Below are 16904 nucleotides of genomic sequence, written 5' to 3' on the forward strand. Positions count from 1 at the left end.
GTACAGCCAGTGGGGCTGGGGTGCCGTCCCCTTGCCTTTCTCTCCAAACAGTTAGATACCACTGCCAGGGGGTGGCAGCCTTGCCTCCAAGCCCTGGCAGCTGCGGGAAGTCTGGCCCGAGAAGCCTTGAAATTAACCCTCCAACAGCCCATTACTGTGTATTCCCCACACCGGTTACAGGATCTTCTGAGTCATAAATCCCTGGCCTCCTTGAGTCCTTCAAGGGTACAGGAATTCCATCTTCTGTTCATTGAACATCCACAGGTAACCCTACAAGTCTCTCCACCCCTTAACCTAGCCTCCTTGCTTCCTGTCAGCAATCAGGTGGATCAGCCCACTCATTCCTGTGTAGAAGTTGTAGAGGTTCTTAGAAAACCTAGAGAGGGCCTACGAGACATGCCTCTCAAAGATCCTGATTTGACTTTTTTTGTGGACAGAAGCTCAGTGAAGGGGAGTGATGGAGTGCAAAGGGCAGCCTATGCAGTGGTGACTCTGTTGCAGGTGATAGAAGCAAACCTACTCCCATCTGGGACCACCTCCCAGAAAGCTGCATTAGTGGCTCTTACCCGGGCATTACAGCTGGCAGCCGGGAAGAGGGCCACAATTTATACTGACTCTAAATATGCCTTCCTGATTACACACACTAATGCTGCAATTTGGAAAGAAAGGGGCTTCCTTACCACTAAGGGAACCCCAATCATCAATGGCAGGGCTATCAGCCACCTGCTACAGGCCCTACAAGACTCCAAAGAAGTGGCCATCATGCATTGTAAGGGACATCAGACTAGAAATGATCCAGTAACCAGAGGTAATGCATTGGCAGATACCACGGCCCGAAAATTAACATCCGGGTTGGGGCAACCCTCTGTGCCGTTTCTTTCCCCCTCTCTATTACCCCAATACCCCAATAACGAATGGCGAATGCTTCTACATCAAGAGGGGACGTTGGGAGATCAGGGATGGATATACCTCGGGAAATGAATTGCCCTCCCCTGAGCCCAAGGCAGAGATGTCATATCCAAAATTCATCAGTTTCTACACATTGGGTCGGAAGCCACGCACCGGTTTCTCTCCCCCATATTTGACCCTTATGGTCTCCGCAAGGCCATAGATCAGGTGCACCAAGCCTGCACTACTTGTCATTGCATCTCCTCAAGGTGCTCTGAAGATCTATCTGGATGGCCCTCCACCAGATGAGAGGAACCATCCCCAGACAGGACTGGCAGGTCGAGTGCACCCACATGCCTAAGCATAAAAAGCTCAGGTAGTTACTAGCTCTGGTTGATACCTTTTCAGGGTGGATTGAAGCTTTCCCCACCGGCCAAGAGACAGCTTCCGTAGTGGCACAGACATTGGTGGCGCATATCATCCCTGGCTTTGGCCTGCCTGCCTTGCTACAGTCGGACAACGGGCCTGCTTTCATCTCTTGGGTCACTCAGCTAACAGCTGAGGCTCTCAACATCACCTGGAACCTCCATATACGCTACCACCCCCAATCGTCGGGTAAGGTCGAAAGGGCTAACAGTCTCTTAAAAGACCAACTAACTGAGCTGTCTCTGGAGGTAAAGCTCTCGTGGTCCAATCTCCCCATCGCTCTCGCTCGGCTGCGCGCTGCCCCCCAGGGCCGGCTGGACTAAGCACATTTGAGCTGATGTACAGCAGGCCCTTCTTACTAAACACAGGCCTGCCTGTTACCTCTCCTCCTCTGGCCTCCTACCTTCCTTACTTTACACTGTTGAGGCATCTTCTCAGGGAACACGTAGACCAGCTCCTACCCCAACCTACGTCATCCCGCAAGCCAGGAGACGTAGCGATCCTTCAGCCAGGAGACGAGGTACTCCTAAGAGAACTCCAGCCAAAATCTCTCCAACCCCCTGGACAGGGCCTTCTATAGTAATCCTCACTACACCCTCAGCAGTCAAACCACACAGGCACTCCTCCTGGTATCACCTTTCTAGGCTCAAACAGGCACCCAGACATGATGAGTGGGTGTCTTGTGAGGTGGGTCCTCTTAAGCTGCGGGTTAGTCGTGTCAAGTACAACCAGCCAGATGAATAGCCCAGTGGTCTCCAGGCAGAGTTATTCTGCATGGAAGTTTAAGCTCCAACTAACTCTTTATGGAATCAACCAAGAAGTAGGCACCCAAAGTTACCCACGTGTAGGTTGTCAGGCACTAATTCAAATACCGGTACACACAGACATCTTAAACACCTTCTCAAACCCTACGCTGTGCTTTCCATATGACCAAATCTCTCATACATGTATTTTCCAGTCTGACATGTATGGGGGATGTCATCCTGAATTAGACACATGTAGAGTTCATGCAGTAGAAAAAACAGCAAGAGGAATCTCTGACAACATGTTCTTCAGAATACAAGATAGGCTACACATTACCATTAGTGACCCATGAGATCCACGCTGGAAAAAGGATTACAGGGCAAGCTATACGATAGTTACCAAGCCTCCCCACGGGGCACAGTATACATCAGAGAGAATGGACCACTGTGAATCCCACCCTCACGGAAGTTCTAAACACCCAAGCACAGATATCAACTAATATTCTAAAAACAGAACAGGAACTAAAACAGAACATTCAGTCAGACCCCTACCCCCACTCTCTATGACCAGCAGGAGCATCACTTTCCTGGGCCGGAGTCATTAGAGAAACAGTGCGGTTTCTTAATGCTTCACATATGCTCAGCAATGTGTCTGATTGTTTCCTCTGCACCTCCCTCCAACACCCTCCAGTGGCGGAAGTTCCCATTAGTTTTTTTCTAGGCTCAACCAGTAAACTCTGAAAAAGACTGCGGCCTCCCCTTTTAAGTGAGGTACCAATGTGGAAAACGAGCCTTGAACCCAAAGCTCAACATAGGTCCGGGGCCACCAGAAAACGGCGCGAAGAACCATCATCCCCACTGACCTGCTACCTGACCCAGCATTCCACCATCTCAGAATTGTCAATGGGAAGCCAATGCTGATGACGGGTAACCGTAGACACTCCAATCTCCCTGCGAGGGGGGCGGGTTCTTCCGGTGCAATAATACACTTACCCAATGCATCAACAGCACCATGGTAAGACCCTGCTTTTCAGTGATGCTGGTGCCCCAACTAACATTGTACAGCAAACCTCAGGTAAGACAGGCACTAGACGAATGGTCTATATATCAAAACACTAGACAGAAGCGGGCGGTTTTTCTACCGGTGCTAGTGGGAGTGAGCCTAGTTACTGCAGTGTCCACAGCCGCCACAGGGGCATGAGTGTTAGGCCATAGCTTAGTCAGCTCTCAGGGTCTAGCAAGTTAATTGGCAGCATTAGACGAAAGAGTGAGCCTAACCTTGGGAGAAACCTTGACCTCCCTATTTCCCTCCAGTGACAACTTACTTCCCTTGCCCAGGTCACCCTTCAAAATCGGCAAGCCTTAGATCTGCTTACTGCAGAAAAGGGCAGAACCTGTATTTTCCTGCAGGAAGAATGCTGCTACTATATCAATGAGTCTGGGGTCATAGAACAAAGCATAAAAAAACTGTAAGAACTACAAAAAGACCTCCACAAAACATGAGTACCTGAAGGCGGCCCTTATGGGTGGGTTCAGTTTCCCATAATGGCATGGCCAATGCCTCTGCGAGGCCCCTTAATAACAGTTTGTGGTTTACTCTTAATTGCCCCATGTGTTTTCAAGTTCCTTCAACACATGGCAGAAATTTCACACATAAAAGTTAATCAACTGTTGCTGCACAAGTACTCGCCCCTCCCGACTGAGCCTCCTCCGGCCATCAACCAGCCTAATATTAGACATGATGCCCCTTGTCAGCCGGAAGTAGCCAGATAGAGTCGTCACCCATTATGACCAAAAGGCTGGGATGTAAGGCTGGAGGCATCAGGGGAAGGGGTGAGCCTGGTGGACAAGCTCAGGCCTCACCAAATGAGGTGAAGAGACCAACAGGTTCCGGTCTGACAACATTCCAGAGCCTGATCAGATAACCCTCCCAACTAGAGCCCTTCCCCCAAACTAAAGGATTAGTGGTGACTTTCCATTTCCTGGCTAAACGCCAATGAGAGACCCCCACATACCCTAGATGAGCCAATCCTCGCGCCACTGCACACCTTTGCTCTCCCTCACCCTGCCTTCTTTAAAAACTTGCTGCCTTCCCTGCTGGGTGTGACTTCCCTGGCCTGTGTTTCAGACCGTGGAACATCACCCGGGGATTGCATTCAAACAAACTGCCTGGCCCTTTGTGGCCTCTCTTTGCCTGCTTACTTTGGTTGGAATTAATTGGAATTTATCTTACAGTGTTCTGCCCACAAACCTGGCCTCAATACAAATATTCTGATTAGAGAAGCTTGGCCCCTGAAAGAAGTGTAAAATATAATGTGATGCAGCTAAATATATTTAGCCACAGGGAAAGAAAATGGTCAAAAGTTCTGTGAACTACTACAATATGGAACTAGTTTTCTAAATTCTTTTAGTGAAAATCTATTCTACTTAATGGGTTCATCATTATCTTTGAAAATTGGGAAGTCTTAAACTAGACTCCCTGAGACAGAAGAAATTTATCTTCTACAATACAGCCTGGCTTTAAGTGAGTGGTGCTAGAATTGTACTTGCATTTCGTTTCCAGCCCCCTGGACACACAGAGTCCCTATCAGTTTCAGAGCCTTCATCAGCCCTTTTAGTCTGGGGCCATCTAAACCTTAACCAGTTATGTAAACTGCTCGCCCTTAGAGTGTATTCTTGAGAAGTGAAGTACTGTTAATCAAATAAGCTAACAAGAAAGAAGGCAACTGAATATTAGTAACTCAAATCTTTGTATCAGTTTGTCTGTGTACATGTTCTTTTATGAAAAGTGTTGCTAACTGTGGTCATTACGTCTCAATCTGTATGTTTTTGTGTCTAAGTGTGTAAATAAAAAATATTTTTTACCTCTGGATGGTATTAATAAAAATTGATTTAAAAACAAGTGCTTGTGAACATTGAGCATCCCAAAACTTCCAGAAAATCTAATAAAAAATATTAAGCATTAATGCTAATTTAAGTTTAACTAAAACAGACATGTCCTTATAGCTATCAGCTGCCAAAGTTTACCTGAAGTCATTTAAGTTGATATTACCTGTTAAATATTTCAAGAAGATGCTTAAAGAAAAGCTTGACTTTGTCTAATGTTTGGTAAAAGTTTTATAAGTAATCTGACATGGTTGCTAAAAATAGGTACACAAGTGTAGCAAATGAATATCTTAATAATAATACTGTATTAATGTATAATAATGTGTATGTCTGCAAACAGCCAGAGAATTTTGTGGTAACCAAAATTCTTAAAGTTTTGCAAAGTTATGTAGACATATTTTGTGCTTAATGAGAAATTGTGCTGTAAGACACATTTCCAAAAATGACAAAATACATTCATAAATGTATCAATCTTAAGAATGCTGGTGTTAACAGTTTACAATGGCCTATTTTTTAATGTTCACTGAAGGTTAAAGTACCAAATGGTTTTAAGTTCTAATTAAAACTACTTAATATAATAAGAAAAACATTTCTGTATGCTAAAGAATGTACGTTTTAATAAGAGAAGGTATAAGGAATAGAAATGCATTGTATTGAAAGTAAAAGAAGATAACTATTCAAAAGTACAGCTGTTTGTTTAAAGACAGTAAACACTGAATGTAAAAGGAAAGTTGTAAAAAGTTTATAAAAAATTGACATAGTCATGCTATGTGAAATTAAAGTAAATAAATCTTGATATCAAGTACACAGCAAGACTAGAATTTTTGTTAAAAGAACAAAAGTTTATTAGTCTACCTTTAATGTTGAAAAATTGTAAAAAGTTTTCTAATTGTTTATTAAAACAGTTTCTTATGCTTAAAGCCTCAATGAATTGTCTGAGTATTTAAGAAAATGAGATCTTAATATTAAAAAGACTGTAAGCTAGGTGTTGTTAACAACTATGTAACCTTCTGCATTTGCTTTTAAACCTTCTTATTATCATTCTGGTTAAATAATAAGTGTTATTAAATAACTATAATTCTATTTAGGCAAGTGCCTTAAAAACTTCTGACAGCTTCCCAAAACCAAATTTTAAAAAGTACTTTTACCTCTAGTTAACTCTGATATTTTCCAGAGGGCCCCTGGAACATGTCAGAGGAATTTCTTCTCCCCATCAAGAAAAATATTTGGATAATTTGGCTTATTTACCTGATATATATTTACCTGGACAGCACTGTCAAAAGAAATAATGCTAAACTTTATTACTGGATGTTTTATGTTACAGAAATATCACTCTTCCCCCTAAGACACTTACTCCTGATGCCAAATTAAATTTACCTGTCAGTACTACTAAAATTACTGACCGTGTATGTATTAATTGTATTCATGTACTCTCTTACTGTAATTCTACAATCAATGTAAAATGGTCTTCTGGATATAGACTTCCAAACGGTTGAGTATTTTTGTGTAATAACAAAACATATCAAGCCCTTTCTTCACACTATCAAGGTGTTTGTGGTGTGGGACGCATTCTTCCTGCCCAAATAGATCATCCTGGATATAAGCGAAAGAGACTTCTCCGAGCTCTGCCATATGATTGTGATCACAACTTGAAACTTTTAGATCCTGCCGTGGTTGCAGTTGCAGCTGCATTCCTCCTGCTGGTTCCTGGACTTGTCGCTGGAATGCAGAAAGAGATATCCAAGCTGGCCTGCGCATATAGCAAAACAACACATTTGACTGCTTCTATATTGTCTGAACTCAACCAAGAACTGGAAGAAGTACGAGATGCAGTACTTCAAAATTGTGCAACTGTGGATTATCTGCTGTTAAAAGAACACGTAAGAGATGAACAGTTTCCAAGAATGTGTTATTTCAATTTGTTTGATTTTTCTCAAACTATTCAAAATCAATTAGATGATATCCATCATACTGTCAATAAGTTTTCACGAATACCTGGGTTATCCACTGGTTTTCTTAATTGCATTGGATATGGCTAGTAATTATGTCTGCCTTTCTTATGTATCTGTATTCTTGTTCTGTTAAGGTGTGTACGCAATTTAACTAGTAGTTCGTTAAAACCTATACATGCTCAAGTTATATCTATCTTTCGACATGTTTGATCTCAGCCATGTAATATTTAAAGAAAGGAGGAGATGTAGGGGACGGCCTTTGTCTTCCCCCATGTCTGAACAAAGAATAGGGAAGCACCAGCTTCCCTGGTGTGAGGTGATATCTCATTGTGGTTTGAATTTGCATTTTTCTGTTGATTAGCGATGACTGGGGATTAGCAAGAACAACCGGTGCAGTCCTTGGAAGTTATCTGCCCATAAAAGCATATCTTGTCCTCAAAAACAAGCCAAGACGCCTCACACTGAAAACAGGGAGACCTTGGGGATGTGTGAATACACCGTCCCTGCTTACTGGGCAGATTCTAAGCAAATCAACAGAATGTTCTGGCCTGTTCCTCCTGAGAAGGGAAAGATCTGCACAGCATTTGGCTGAGGTCCGAGAAAGGCAGTATAAAAATAAAGGAGCTGTGCCACATCAGGGCTGCTGCAGCCATTGTCTGTCTGTCTGTGTTGTCTGTGCTTTTTGTAAATTCCCAGTACACCTTAGCAGGTCACAACACAGCCTCTTCAACAGCTGGTGTTGGCAAAACTAGACAGCTACATGTAGGAGAATGAAACTCGATCACTGTCTAACCCCATACACAAAAGTAAACTCAAAATGGATCAAAGACCTGAATGTAAGTCATGAAACCATAAAACTCTTAGAAAAAACATAGGCAAAAATCTCTTGGACATAAACATGAACAACTTCTTCATGAACATATCTCCCTGGGGCAAGGGAAACAACAGCAAAAATGAGCAAGTGGGACTATATCAAGCTGAAAAGCTCCTGTACAGCAAAGGACACCATCAGTAGAACAAAAAGACATCCTACAGTATGGAATGCTCACACACCTCAACAAACAAAAAAGCAAATAAGCCAATAAAAAAATGGGCAGAGGAGCTGAACAGTTACTTCTCCGAAGAAATTCAGATGACCAACAGGCACATGAAAAATGCCCCACATCGCTAATCAACAGAGAAGCGCAAGTTAAAACCACAATGAGACATCACCTCACACCAGTTAGGATGGTCAACATCCAAAAGACAAACAACAAATGTTGGTGAGGATGTGAAGAAAGGGGAACCCTCCTACACTGCTGGTGGAAATGTAAATTAGTTCAACCATTGTGGAAAGCAGTATGGAGGTTCCTTAAAAAACTCAAAATAGAAATACCATTTGACCCAGGAATTCCATTCCTAGGAATTTACCCTAAGAATGCAGCAGCCCAGTTTGAAAAAGATATATACACCCCTATGTTTATCACAACACTATTTACAATAGCCAAGAAATGGAAGCAACCTAAGAGTCCATCAGTAGATGAATGGATAAAGAAGATGTGGTACATATACACAATGGAATATTACTCAGCCATAAGAAGAAAACAAATCCTACCATTTGCAACAACATGGATGGAGCTGGAGGGTATTATGCTCAGTGAAATAAGCCAGGTGGAGAAAGAGCAGTATCAAATGATTTCACTCATCTGTGGAGTATAAGAACAATGACAAAACTGAAGAAACAAAACAGCAGCAGACTCACAGAACCCAAGAATGGACTAACACTTACCAAAGGGAAAGGGACTGGGGAGGACGGGTGGGAGGGGAGGGTCAAGGGGGAAAAAGGGACATTACCATTATCACGTATAATGTAGGGGGGCGGGACACAGGAAGGCAGTATAGCACAGAGAAGACAAGTAGTGATTCTATAGCATCTTACTACACTGATGGACAGTGATTGTAATGGGGTGTATGGGGGGATCTTGATAATAGGGGGAGTCTAATAACCATAATGTTGTTCATGTAATTGTACATTAATGATAGCAAAAACAAAACAAAACAAAACCACAATGGGGTATCACTTTACACTGGTTAGAATGGCCACTATTGAAAAGATAAAAAAACAACAAATGCTGGTGAGAATGTGGAGAAATGGGAACCCTCCTACACTACTGGTGGGAATGTAAAGAGGTGTTGTGGAAAGCAGTATGGAGGTTCCGCAAAAAACTAAAGATTGAAATACCATTTGACACAGTAATCCAACTTCTAGGAATTTAGCCAAAAAACCCACAAAATCCCTGATTCAAAAATATATATGCACCCCTATGTTTATCACCACAGTATTCGCAATAGCCAAGATATAGAAGCAACTTAAGTGTTCATCAACAGATGAATGTATAAGGAAGACGTGGTACTGTGGATAAAGTGAAGGTTCCCATGGGCAGGATCCTCACCTGAACCTAAACTGCTTGATGATGTAAGTGGCCTGCTGCTAAGCTACTGCTCCCACACCCGCAGGCAATGAGCTTTTATTGACTGAGTCACTATATAAGGAGGTCTGCCCAGGGCTCTGCGTGGAGGTGGAGACCAAGAAGGATTACGGACCTGCAGACTGTTAGATGCAGATGTAATTCTAGTGCTCAATGTATCACTGGGAGAACAAGCCAGATAATAAACCCTTTCACCACAAGAACATTCCATTGTCACTCCTCGGTCTCACTAAATCCATAGTGAACTTTCCCAGGGCTGAAATCCATTGGCAAGACAAGTACATATACACAATGGATACTGTTCGGCCACAAAAAGAAACAAATACTGCCATTTTCCACAACATGGATAGATCTAGAGGGTATTATGCTCAGTGAAATAAGCCATGTGGAGAAACACAAATACCATATGATTTCACTTACTTGTGGAATATAAAAACAAAGCAAAACAGAAGGAACAAAACAGCGGCAGACTCAGATACTGAAAAGTGACTAGTGGTTACCAAGAGGGAGGGATTCAGATGGGTGTAGGGGTGGCAAGGGAGGCAGACAAAGGGGCACAATAATTCGCCATCACAGGCATGGCTGAACCACTGATAGACATTTGAAACCAACACAGGACTGTATATTAACAACATGTTAAAAAAAAGACTTAATGTCCCCTCAATATAGACAGATACAACCCAAGATATTTAAAAGTAGTATTCTCTTTGCAAGTGACTGGGGCACACATAAGAGTTCCAGGAATATACCATTTTCAGTTGCCTACAAACAGCTCACTCAAATTATTGGTGTGATAAAAAATAACAAAAATGATCTTTATGATTCTCAAGTTACAACACTATGTCCTGGACGAAGTAAAAAGATGGCTGAGTATTCGTGGCTCAAAAAAATAATTTATAAAAATACCAGGAGGCGGAGCCAAGATGGCAACATGAGTAGAGCAGCAGAAATCTCCTCCCAAAACAACATATATTTTTGAAAACCCAACAAAAACAACTATCCCTAAAAGAGACACCAGAAGAAACAGGACAACAGCCAGGCTACATCCACATCTGTGAGAACCCAGTGCCTCACGAAGGGGGTAAGATACAAGCTGCAGCCTGGAGGGACCCGAGCGCCCCTCACCCCAGCTCCCGGTGGGAGGAGAGGAGTCAGAGCGGGGAGGGAGAGGGAGCCCAGGGCTGCTGAACACCCAGCCCTAGCTATCCGCACACAGAGCACAGACACACAGTGTGTGGGGTGCTGGATTCTAGGGAAACGGGACAGTAAAACCTGTGAGTGGGTCCCCGCAAGTCGGCGCACCTGGGACAAAGAAAAGTGAGTGCTTTTTGAAAGACTTAAAGGGAAAGGGACCCCACACCTGGACGGAAACATCCCAGAACACTTAGCCCAGCAGCTGGAAATCCCTGGGAACTCTGGGTGCCCTAACCCTTAGGCAGCAGCGCAGCTCAGAAGCCCCTGACCGAGACAAACAGCCTCCCGCCCATTTCCTCTTTGACGCTGCTCCGCCATAGTGGAGCAGCAGCCTGAGGCAGCAGGGCAGAGCTTCTTTCACAGTGGCCGGGCAAGAATCTGAGACCCCGTCTGCACGCAGCTACCCAGCACAAGCCACTAGGGGTCACTGTTCTCCCAGGAGAAGAAGGCCACAAGTAGCAAGAAGGGACATTCTTCCAGCCAACATGTGCGACAGCTCTCCACAACTACCTCTATCACCATGAAAAGGCAGAAGAATTCGATACAGACCAGACAAACCCAGACATCATCCCCTGAGAAGGAATCTGGGGAGACAGACCTAACCAAACTCCCTGAAAAAGAATTCAAAATAAAGGTCATAACCATGCTGATGGACCTGCAGAGAAATATGCAAGAGCTAAGGGATGACGTCCGGAAGGAGATTACAGAAATGAAACAATCTTTGGAAGAATTTGTAAGCAGAATGGATAAGATGCAAGAGGCCACTCACTGCTGGAATAGAAATCAGAGAACAGGAATGCATAGAAGCTGATGTAGACAGAGATAAAAGGATATCCAGGAATGAATCAATATTAAGAGAACTGTGTGACCAATACAAATGGAACAATATTCGCATTATAGTGGTACCAGAAAAAGAAGAGAGAGGAAAAGGGATAGAAAGTGTCTTTGAAGAAATAATTGCTGAAAACTTCCCCAAACTGGGGGAGGGAATAATTGTTCAGACCACAGAGGTACACAGAACTCTCAACAGAAGGGACCCAAGGAGGACAACACCGAGACATATAATAATTAAAATGGCAAAGATCAAGGACAAGGACAGAGTTTTAAAGGCAGCTAGAGAGAGGAAAAAGGTCACCTACAAAGGAAAACCCATTAGGCTATCATCAGAAGTCTCAACAGAAACCTTACAGGCCAGAAGAGAATGGCATGATATACTTAATGCAGTGAAACAGAAGGGCCTTGAACCAAGCCTTCATACTGTATCCAGCACGATTATCATTTAAATATGAAGAAGGGATTAAACAATTCCCAGACAAGCAAAAGTTGAGGGAATTTGCCTCCCACAAACCACCTCTACAGGGTATTTTAGAGGGACTGCTCTAGATGGGAGCACTCCTAAGGCTAAACAGATGTCACCAGAGAAAATAAAATCACAGCAAAGAAAGCAGACCAACCAAATACTAACTAAAGGCAAAAAATAAAATCAACTACCCACAAAAGCAGTTAGAGGAAACACATAAGAGCATAGAATAAAACACCCAACATATAAAGAATGGAGGAGGAGGAATAAGAAGGGAGAGAAATAAAGAATCACCAGACAGTGTCTATAATAGCTCAATAAGTGAGTTAAGTTAGGCAGTAAGATACTAAAGCAGGTAACCTTGAACCTTTGGTAACCACTAATCTAAAGCATGAAATGGCAATAAGTACATATCTTTCAATAATCACCCGAAATGTAAATGGACTGAATGTACCAATCAAAAGACACAGAGTAATAGAATGGATAAAAAAGCAAGACCCATCTATATGCTGCTTACAAGAGACCCACCTCAAACCCAAAGACATGCACAGACTAAAAGCCAAGGGATGGAAAAAGATATTCCATGCAAACAACAGGGAGAAAAAAGCAGGTGTTGCAGTACTAGTATCAGACAAAACAGACTTCCAAACAAAGAAAGTAACAAGAGATAAAGAAGGACATTATATAATGATAAAGGGCTCAGTCCAACAAGAAGTTATAACCATTATAAATATATATGCACCCAACACAGGAGCACCAGCATATGTGAAACAAATACTAACAGAACTAAACAACCAAACAGAATGCAATGCATTCACTTTAGGAGACTTCAACACACCACTCACTCCAAAGGACAGATCCACCAGACAGAAAATAAGTAAGGACAGAGAGGCACTGAACAACACACTAGAACAGATGGACCTAATGGACATCTATAGAACTCTACACCCAAAAGCAACAGGATACACATTCTTCTCAAGTGCACATGGAACATTCTCCAGAATAGACCACATACTAGGCCACAAAAAGAGCCTCAGTAAATTCCAAAAGACTGAAATCCTACCAAACAACTTTTCAGACCGCAAAGGTATAAAACTAGAAAAATTGTACAAAGAAAGCAAAAAGGCTCAGAAACACATGGAGGCTTAACAACATGCTCCTAAATAATCAATGGATCAACGACCAAATTAAAATGGAGATCCAGCAATATATGGAAATAAATGACAACAACAACACAAAGCCCCAACTTCTGTGGGACACAGTGAAAGCAGTCTTAAGAGGAAAGTATATAGCAATACATGCATATTTAAAGAAGGAAGAAAAATCCCAAATGAATAGTCTAACATCACAATTATCAAAATTGGAAAAAGAAGAATAAATGAGGCCTAAAGTCAGCAGAAGGAGTGACATAATAAAGATCAGGAAATAAATAAATAAAATTGAGAAGAATAACACAACAGAAAAATCAATGAAACCAAGAGCTGGTGCTTTGAGAAAATAAACAAAATAGATAAGCCTCTAGCCAGACTTATTAAGAGAAAAAGAGAATCAACACACATCAACAGAATCAGAAACAAGAAAGAAAAAATCACAACGGACCCCACAGAAATACAAAGAATTATTAGAGAATACTATGAAAACCTATATGCTAACAAGCTGGAAAACCTAGAAGAAATGGACAACTTCTTAGAAAAATACAACCTTCCAGGAGTGACCAAGAAAGAAATAAAATCTAAACAAACCACGTAGCAGCAAAGAAATTGAAGCACTAATCAAAAATCTACCCAGGAACAAAACCCCGGGCCAAATGGATTTACCTCAGAATTTTATCAGACATACAGAGAAGACAAAATACCCAGTCTCCTTAAAGTTCTCCAAAAAATAGAAGAGGAGGAAATACTCATAAACTCATTCTATGAAGCCAACATTGCCCTAATTCCAAAACCAGGCAAAGACTCCACCAAAAATAAAATTACAGACCAATATCCCTGATGAACATAGATGCAAAAATACTCAACAAAATATTAGCAAACCAAATTCAAAAATACATCAAGAGGATCATACACCATGATCAAGTGGGATTCATCCCAGGGATGCAAGGATGGTACAACATTCGAAAATCCATCAACATCATCTACCACATAAACAAAAAGAAAGACAAAAACCACATGATCATCTCCATAGATGCTGAAAAAGCATTCGACAAAATTCAACATCCATTCATGATAAAAAGTCTCAGCAAAATGGGTATAAAGGGCAAGTACCTCAACATAATAAAGGCCAGATTATGATAAGCCCACAGCCAGCATTATACTGAACAGCAAGAAGCTGAAAGCTTTTCCTCTGAGATCGGGAACAAAACAGTGATGCCCACTCTCCCCACTGTTATTCAACATAGTACCAGGGATCCTAGACACAGAAATTAGACAAAACAACCAATCCAAATTTGTAAAGAAGAAGTTAAACTGTCACTATTTGCAGATGACATGATACTGTACATAAAAAACCCTAAAGACTCTATTCCCAAACTACTAGAAATTATATCGGAATACAGCAAAGTTGCAGGATACAAAATTAACACACAGAAATCTGTGGCTTTCCTATACACTAACAATGAACTAATAGAAGGAGAAATCAGGAAAAATATTCCATTCACAATTGCATCAAAAAGAATAAAATACCTAGGAATAAACCAAACCAAGGAAGTGAAAGACCTATTCCCTGAAAACTATAAGACACTCTTAAGGGAAATTAAAGAGGACACTAACAAATGGAAACTCATCCTATGCTCCTGGATAGGAAGAATTAATATTGTCAAAATGGCCATCCTGCCCAAAACAATATACAGATTCGGTGCAATCCCTATCAAAATTACCAACAGCATTCTTCAATGAACTGGAACAAATAGTTCAAAAATTCATATGGAACTGCCAAAGACCCCAAATAGCCAAAGCAATCCTGAGAAGGAAGAATAAAGTGGGGGGGGGGATCTCGCTCCCCAACTTCAAGCTCTACTACAAAGCCACAGTAATCAAGACAATTTGATACTGGCACAAGAACAGACCCACAGACCAGTGGAACAGAATAGAGACTCCAAACATTAACCCAAACATATATGGTCAATTAATATACAATAAAGGAGCCATGGACATACAATGGGGAAATGACAGGCTCTTCAACAGCTGGTGTTGGCAAAACTGGACAGCTACATGTAAGAGAATGACACTTGATCACTGTCTAACTCCATACACAAAAGTAAATTCAAAATGGATCAAAGATCTGAATGTAAGTCATGAAACCATAAAACTCCTAGAAAAAAACACAGGCAAAAATCTCTTGGACATAAACATGAGCGACTTCTTCATGAACATATCTCCCCGGGCAAGGGAAACAAAAGCAAAAATGAACAAGTGGGACTATATCAAGCTGAAGAGCTTCTGTAGAGCAAAGGACACCACCAATAGAACAAAAAGGTACCCTACAGTATGGAAGAATATACTCATAATGACAGATCTGATAAAGGGTTGACATCCAAAATATATAAAGAGCTCATGCACCTCAACAAACGAAAAGCAAATAATCCAATTAAAAAATGGGCAGAGGAGCTGAAAAGTTCTCCAAAGAATAAATTCAGATGGCCAACAGACACATGAAAAGATGCTCCACATCACTAGTCATCAGAGAAATGCAAATTAAAACCACAATGAGACATTACCTCACACCAGTAAGGATCGCCACCATCCAAAAGACAAACAACAACACATGTTGGCAAGGTTGTGAAGAAAGGGGAGCCCTCCTACACTGCTGGTGGGAATGTAAAGTAGTTCAACCATTGTGGAAAGCAGTATGGAGGTTCCTCAAAATGCTCAAAATAGACATACCATTTGACCCAAGAATTCCACCTCTAGGAATTTATCCTAAGAATGCAGCAGCCCTGTTTGAAAGAAACATATGCACCCCTATGTTTATCGCAGCACTATTTACAATAGCCAAGAAATGGAAGCAACCTAAATGTCCATCAGTAGATAAATGAATAAAGAAGATGTGGTACATATACACAATGGAATATTACTCAGTCATAAGAAGAAAGCAAATCCTACCATTTGCAACAACATGGATGGAGCTAGAGGGTGTTATGCTCAGTGAAATAAGCCAGGCGGAGAAAGACAAGTATCAAATGATTTCATTCATATGTGGAGTATAAGAATAAAGAAAAACTGAAGGAACAAAACAGCAGCAGAATCACAGAACCCAAGAATGGACTAACAGTTACCAAAGGGAAAGGGACTGGGGAGGATGGGTGGGAAGGGAGGGATAAGGGCGGTGAAAAAGAAAGGGGGTATTACGATTAGCATGTATAATGTAGGGGGAAGGGGAGGGCTGTACAACACAGGGAAGACAAGTAGTGAGTCTACAGCATCTTACTACCCTGATGGACAGTGACTGTAATGGGGTGTGTGAGGGGGACTTGGTGAAGGGGGGAGCCTAGTAAACATAATGTTCTTCATGTAATTGTAGATTAATGATAACAAAAAAAAATACCAGAGGACTAAGAATTATACATTACCCTAAATTGCCTACATCTTGTTAACTTACTATATTTTTCTATCTCATTCACTCAAATATTTACTCCATTTTTACAAATATTTACTATATATTTACTTGTGTATGTGTGTGTATGTATATATATGCCAGGTACTGAGCCAGGCACTGAGTATACATGAAGAAAACAGACACGACCCTCCCTTCATGATGTTTACAATTAGTGAAGTTACAGATGTTAAACGCATAAACAATAGAGTCAGGGAGGGGGACCTAGAGTTCTATGAGAAGGAATAACCAGATGTCAGGTACAGCATCTCTAAAAGTGCCGCACAAGCTGAGATGTTCAGCAGCTAAGTGTGGGTGTGAATACCATTCCAGGGAGAGGAAATGCGTAAGGAAGGACACAAAGAAAGAGGTGGCTGGATACCGGAAGCTGAAAGACAACTGGTGGGGGACCAGCTGCGAGAGGGAAACTGTACACAGGAGGACTGTAGAGGAACCA

General features: G+C 41.8%; 1 protein-coding gene across 8 annotated transcripts in view; it reads right to left on the bottom strand.

Annotated features, from left to right (window-relative positions):
- Positions 1-16904, bottom strand: part of UBE2Q2 (ubiquitin conjugating enzyme E2 Q2) — a 113436-nt gene that overhangs the window by 36589 nt on the left and 59943 nt on the right. Inside the window, exon 9 of one of the 8 annotated variants that reach the window (XM_073212237.1) lies at positions 5630-6693. The exons of 4 other annotated variants lie outside the window; for them this stretch is intronic. In XM_073212237.1, coding sequence (XP_073068338.1) covers positions 6396-6693 — 298 coding nt within the window. In that variant the 3' untranslated portion in view covers positions 5630-6395. Of the gene's footprint in view, positions 1-5629; positions 6694-16904 lie in introns of those variants that run through there. 3 more of the 8 variants (XM_073212238.1, XM_073212235.1, XM_073212240.1) reach the window with 3 other exon arrangements.

Source organism: Manis javanica, chromosome 8 (assembly GCF_040802235.1).
Source record: "Manis javanica isolate MJ-LG chromosome 8, MJ_LKY, whole genome shotgun sequence".
Taxonomy (NCBI): domain Eukaryota; kingdom Metazoa; phylum Chordata; class Mammalia; order Pholidota; family Manidae; genus Manis; species Manis javanica.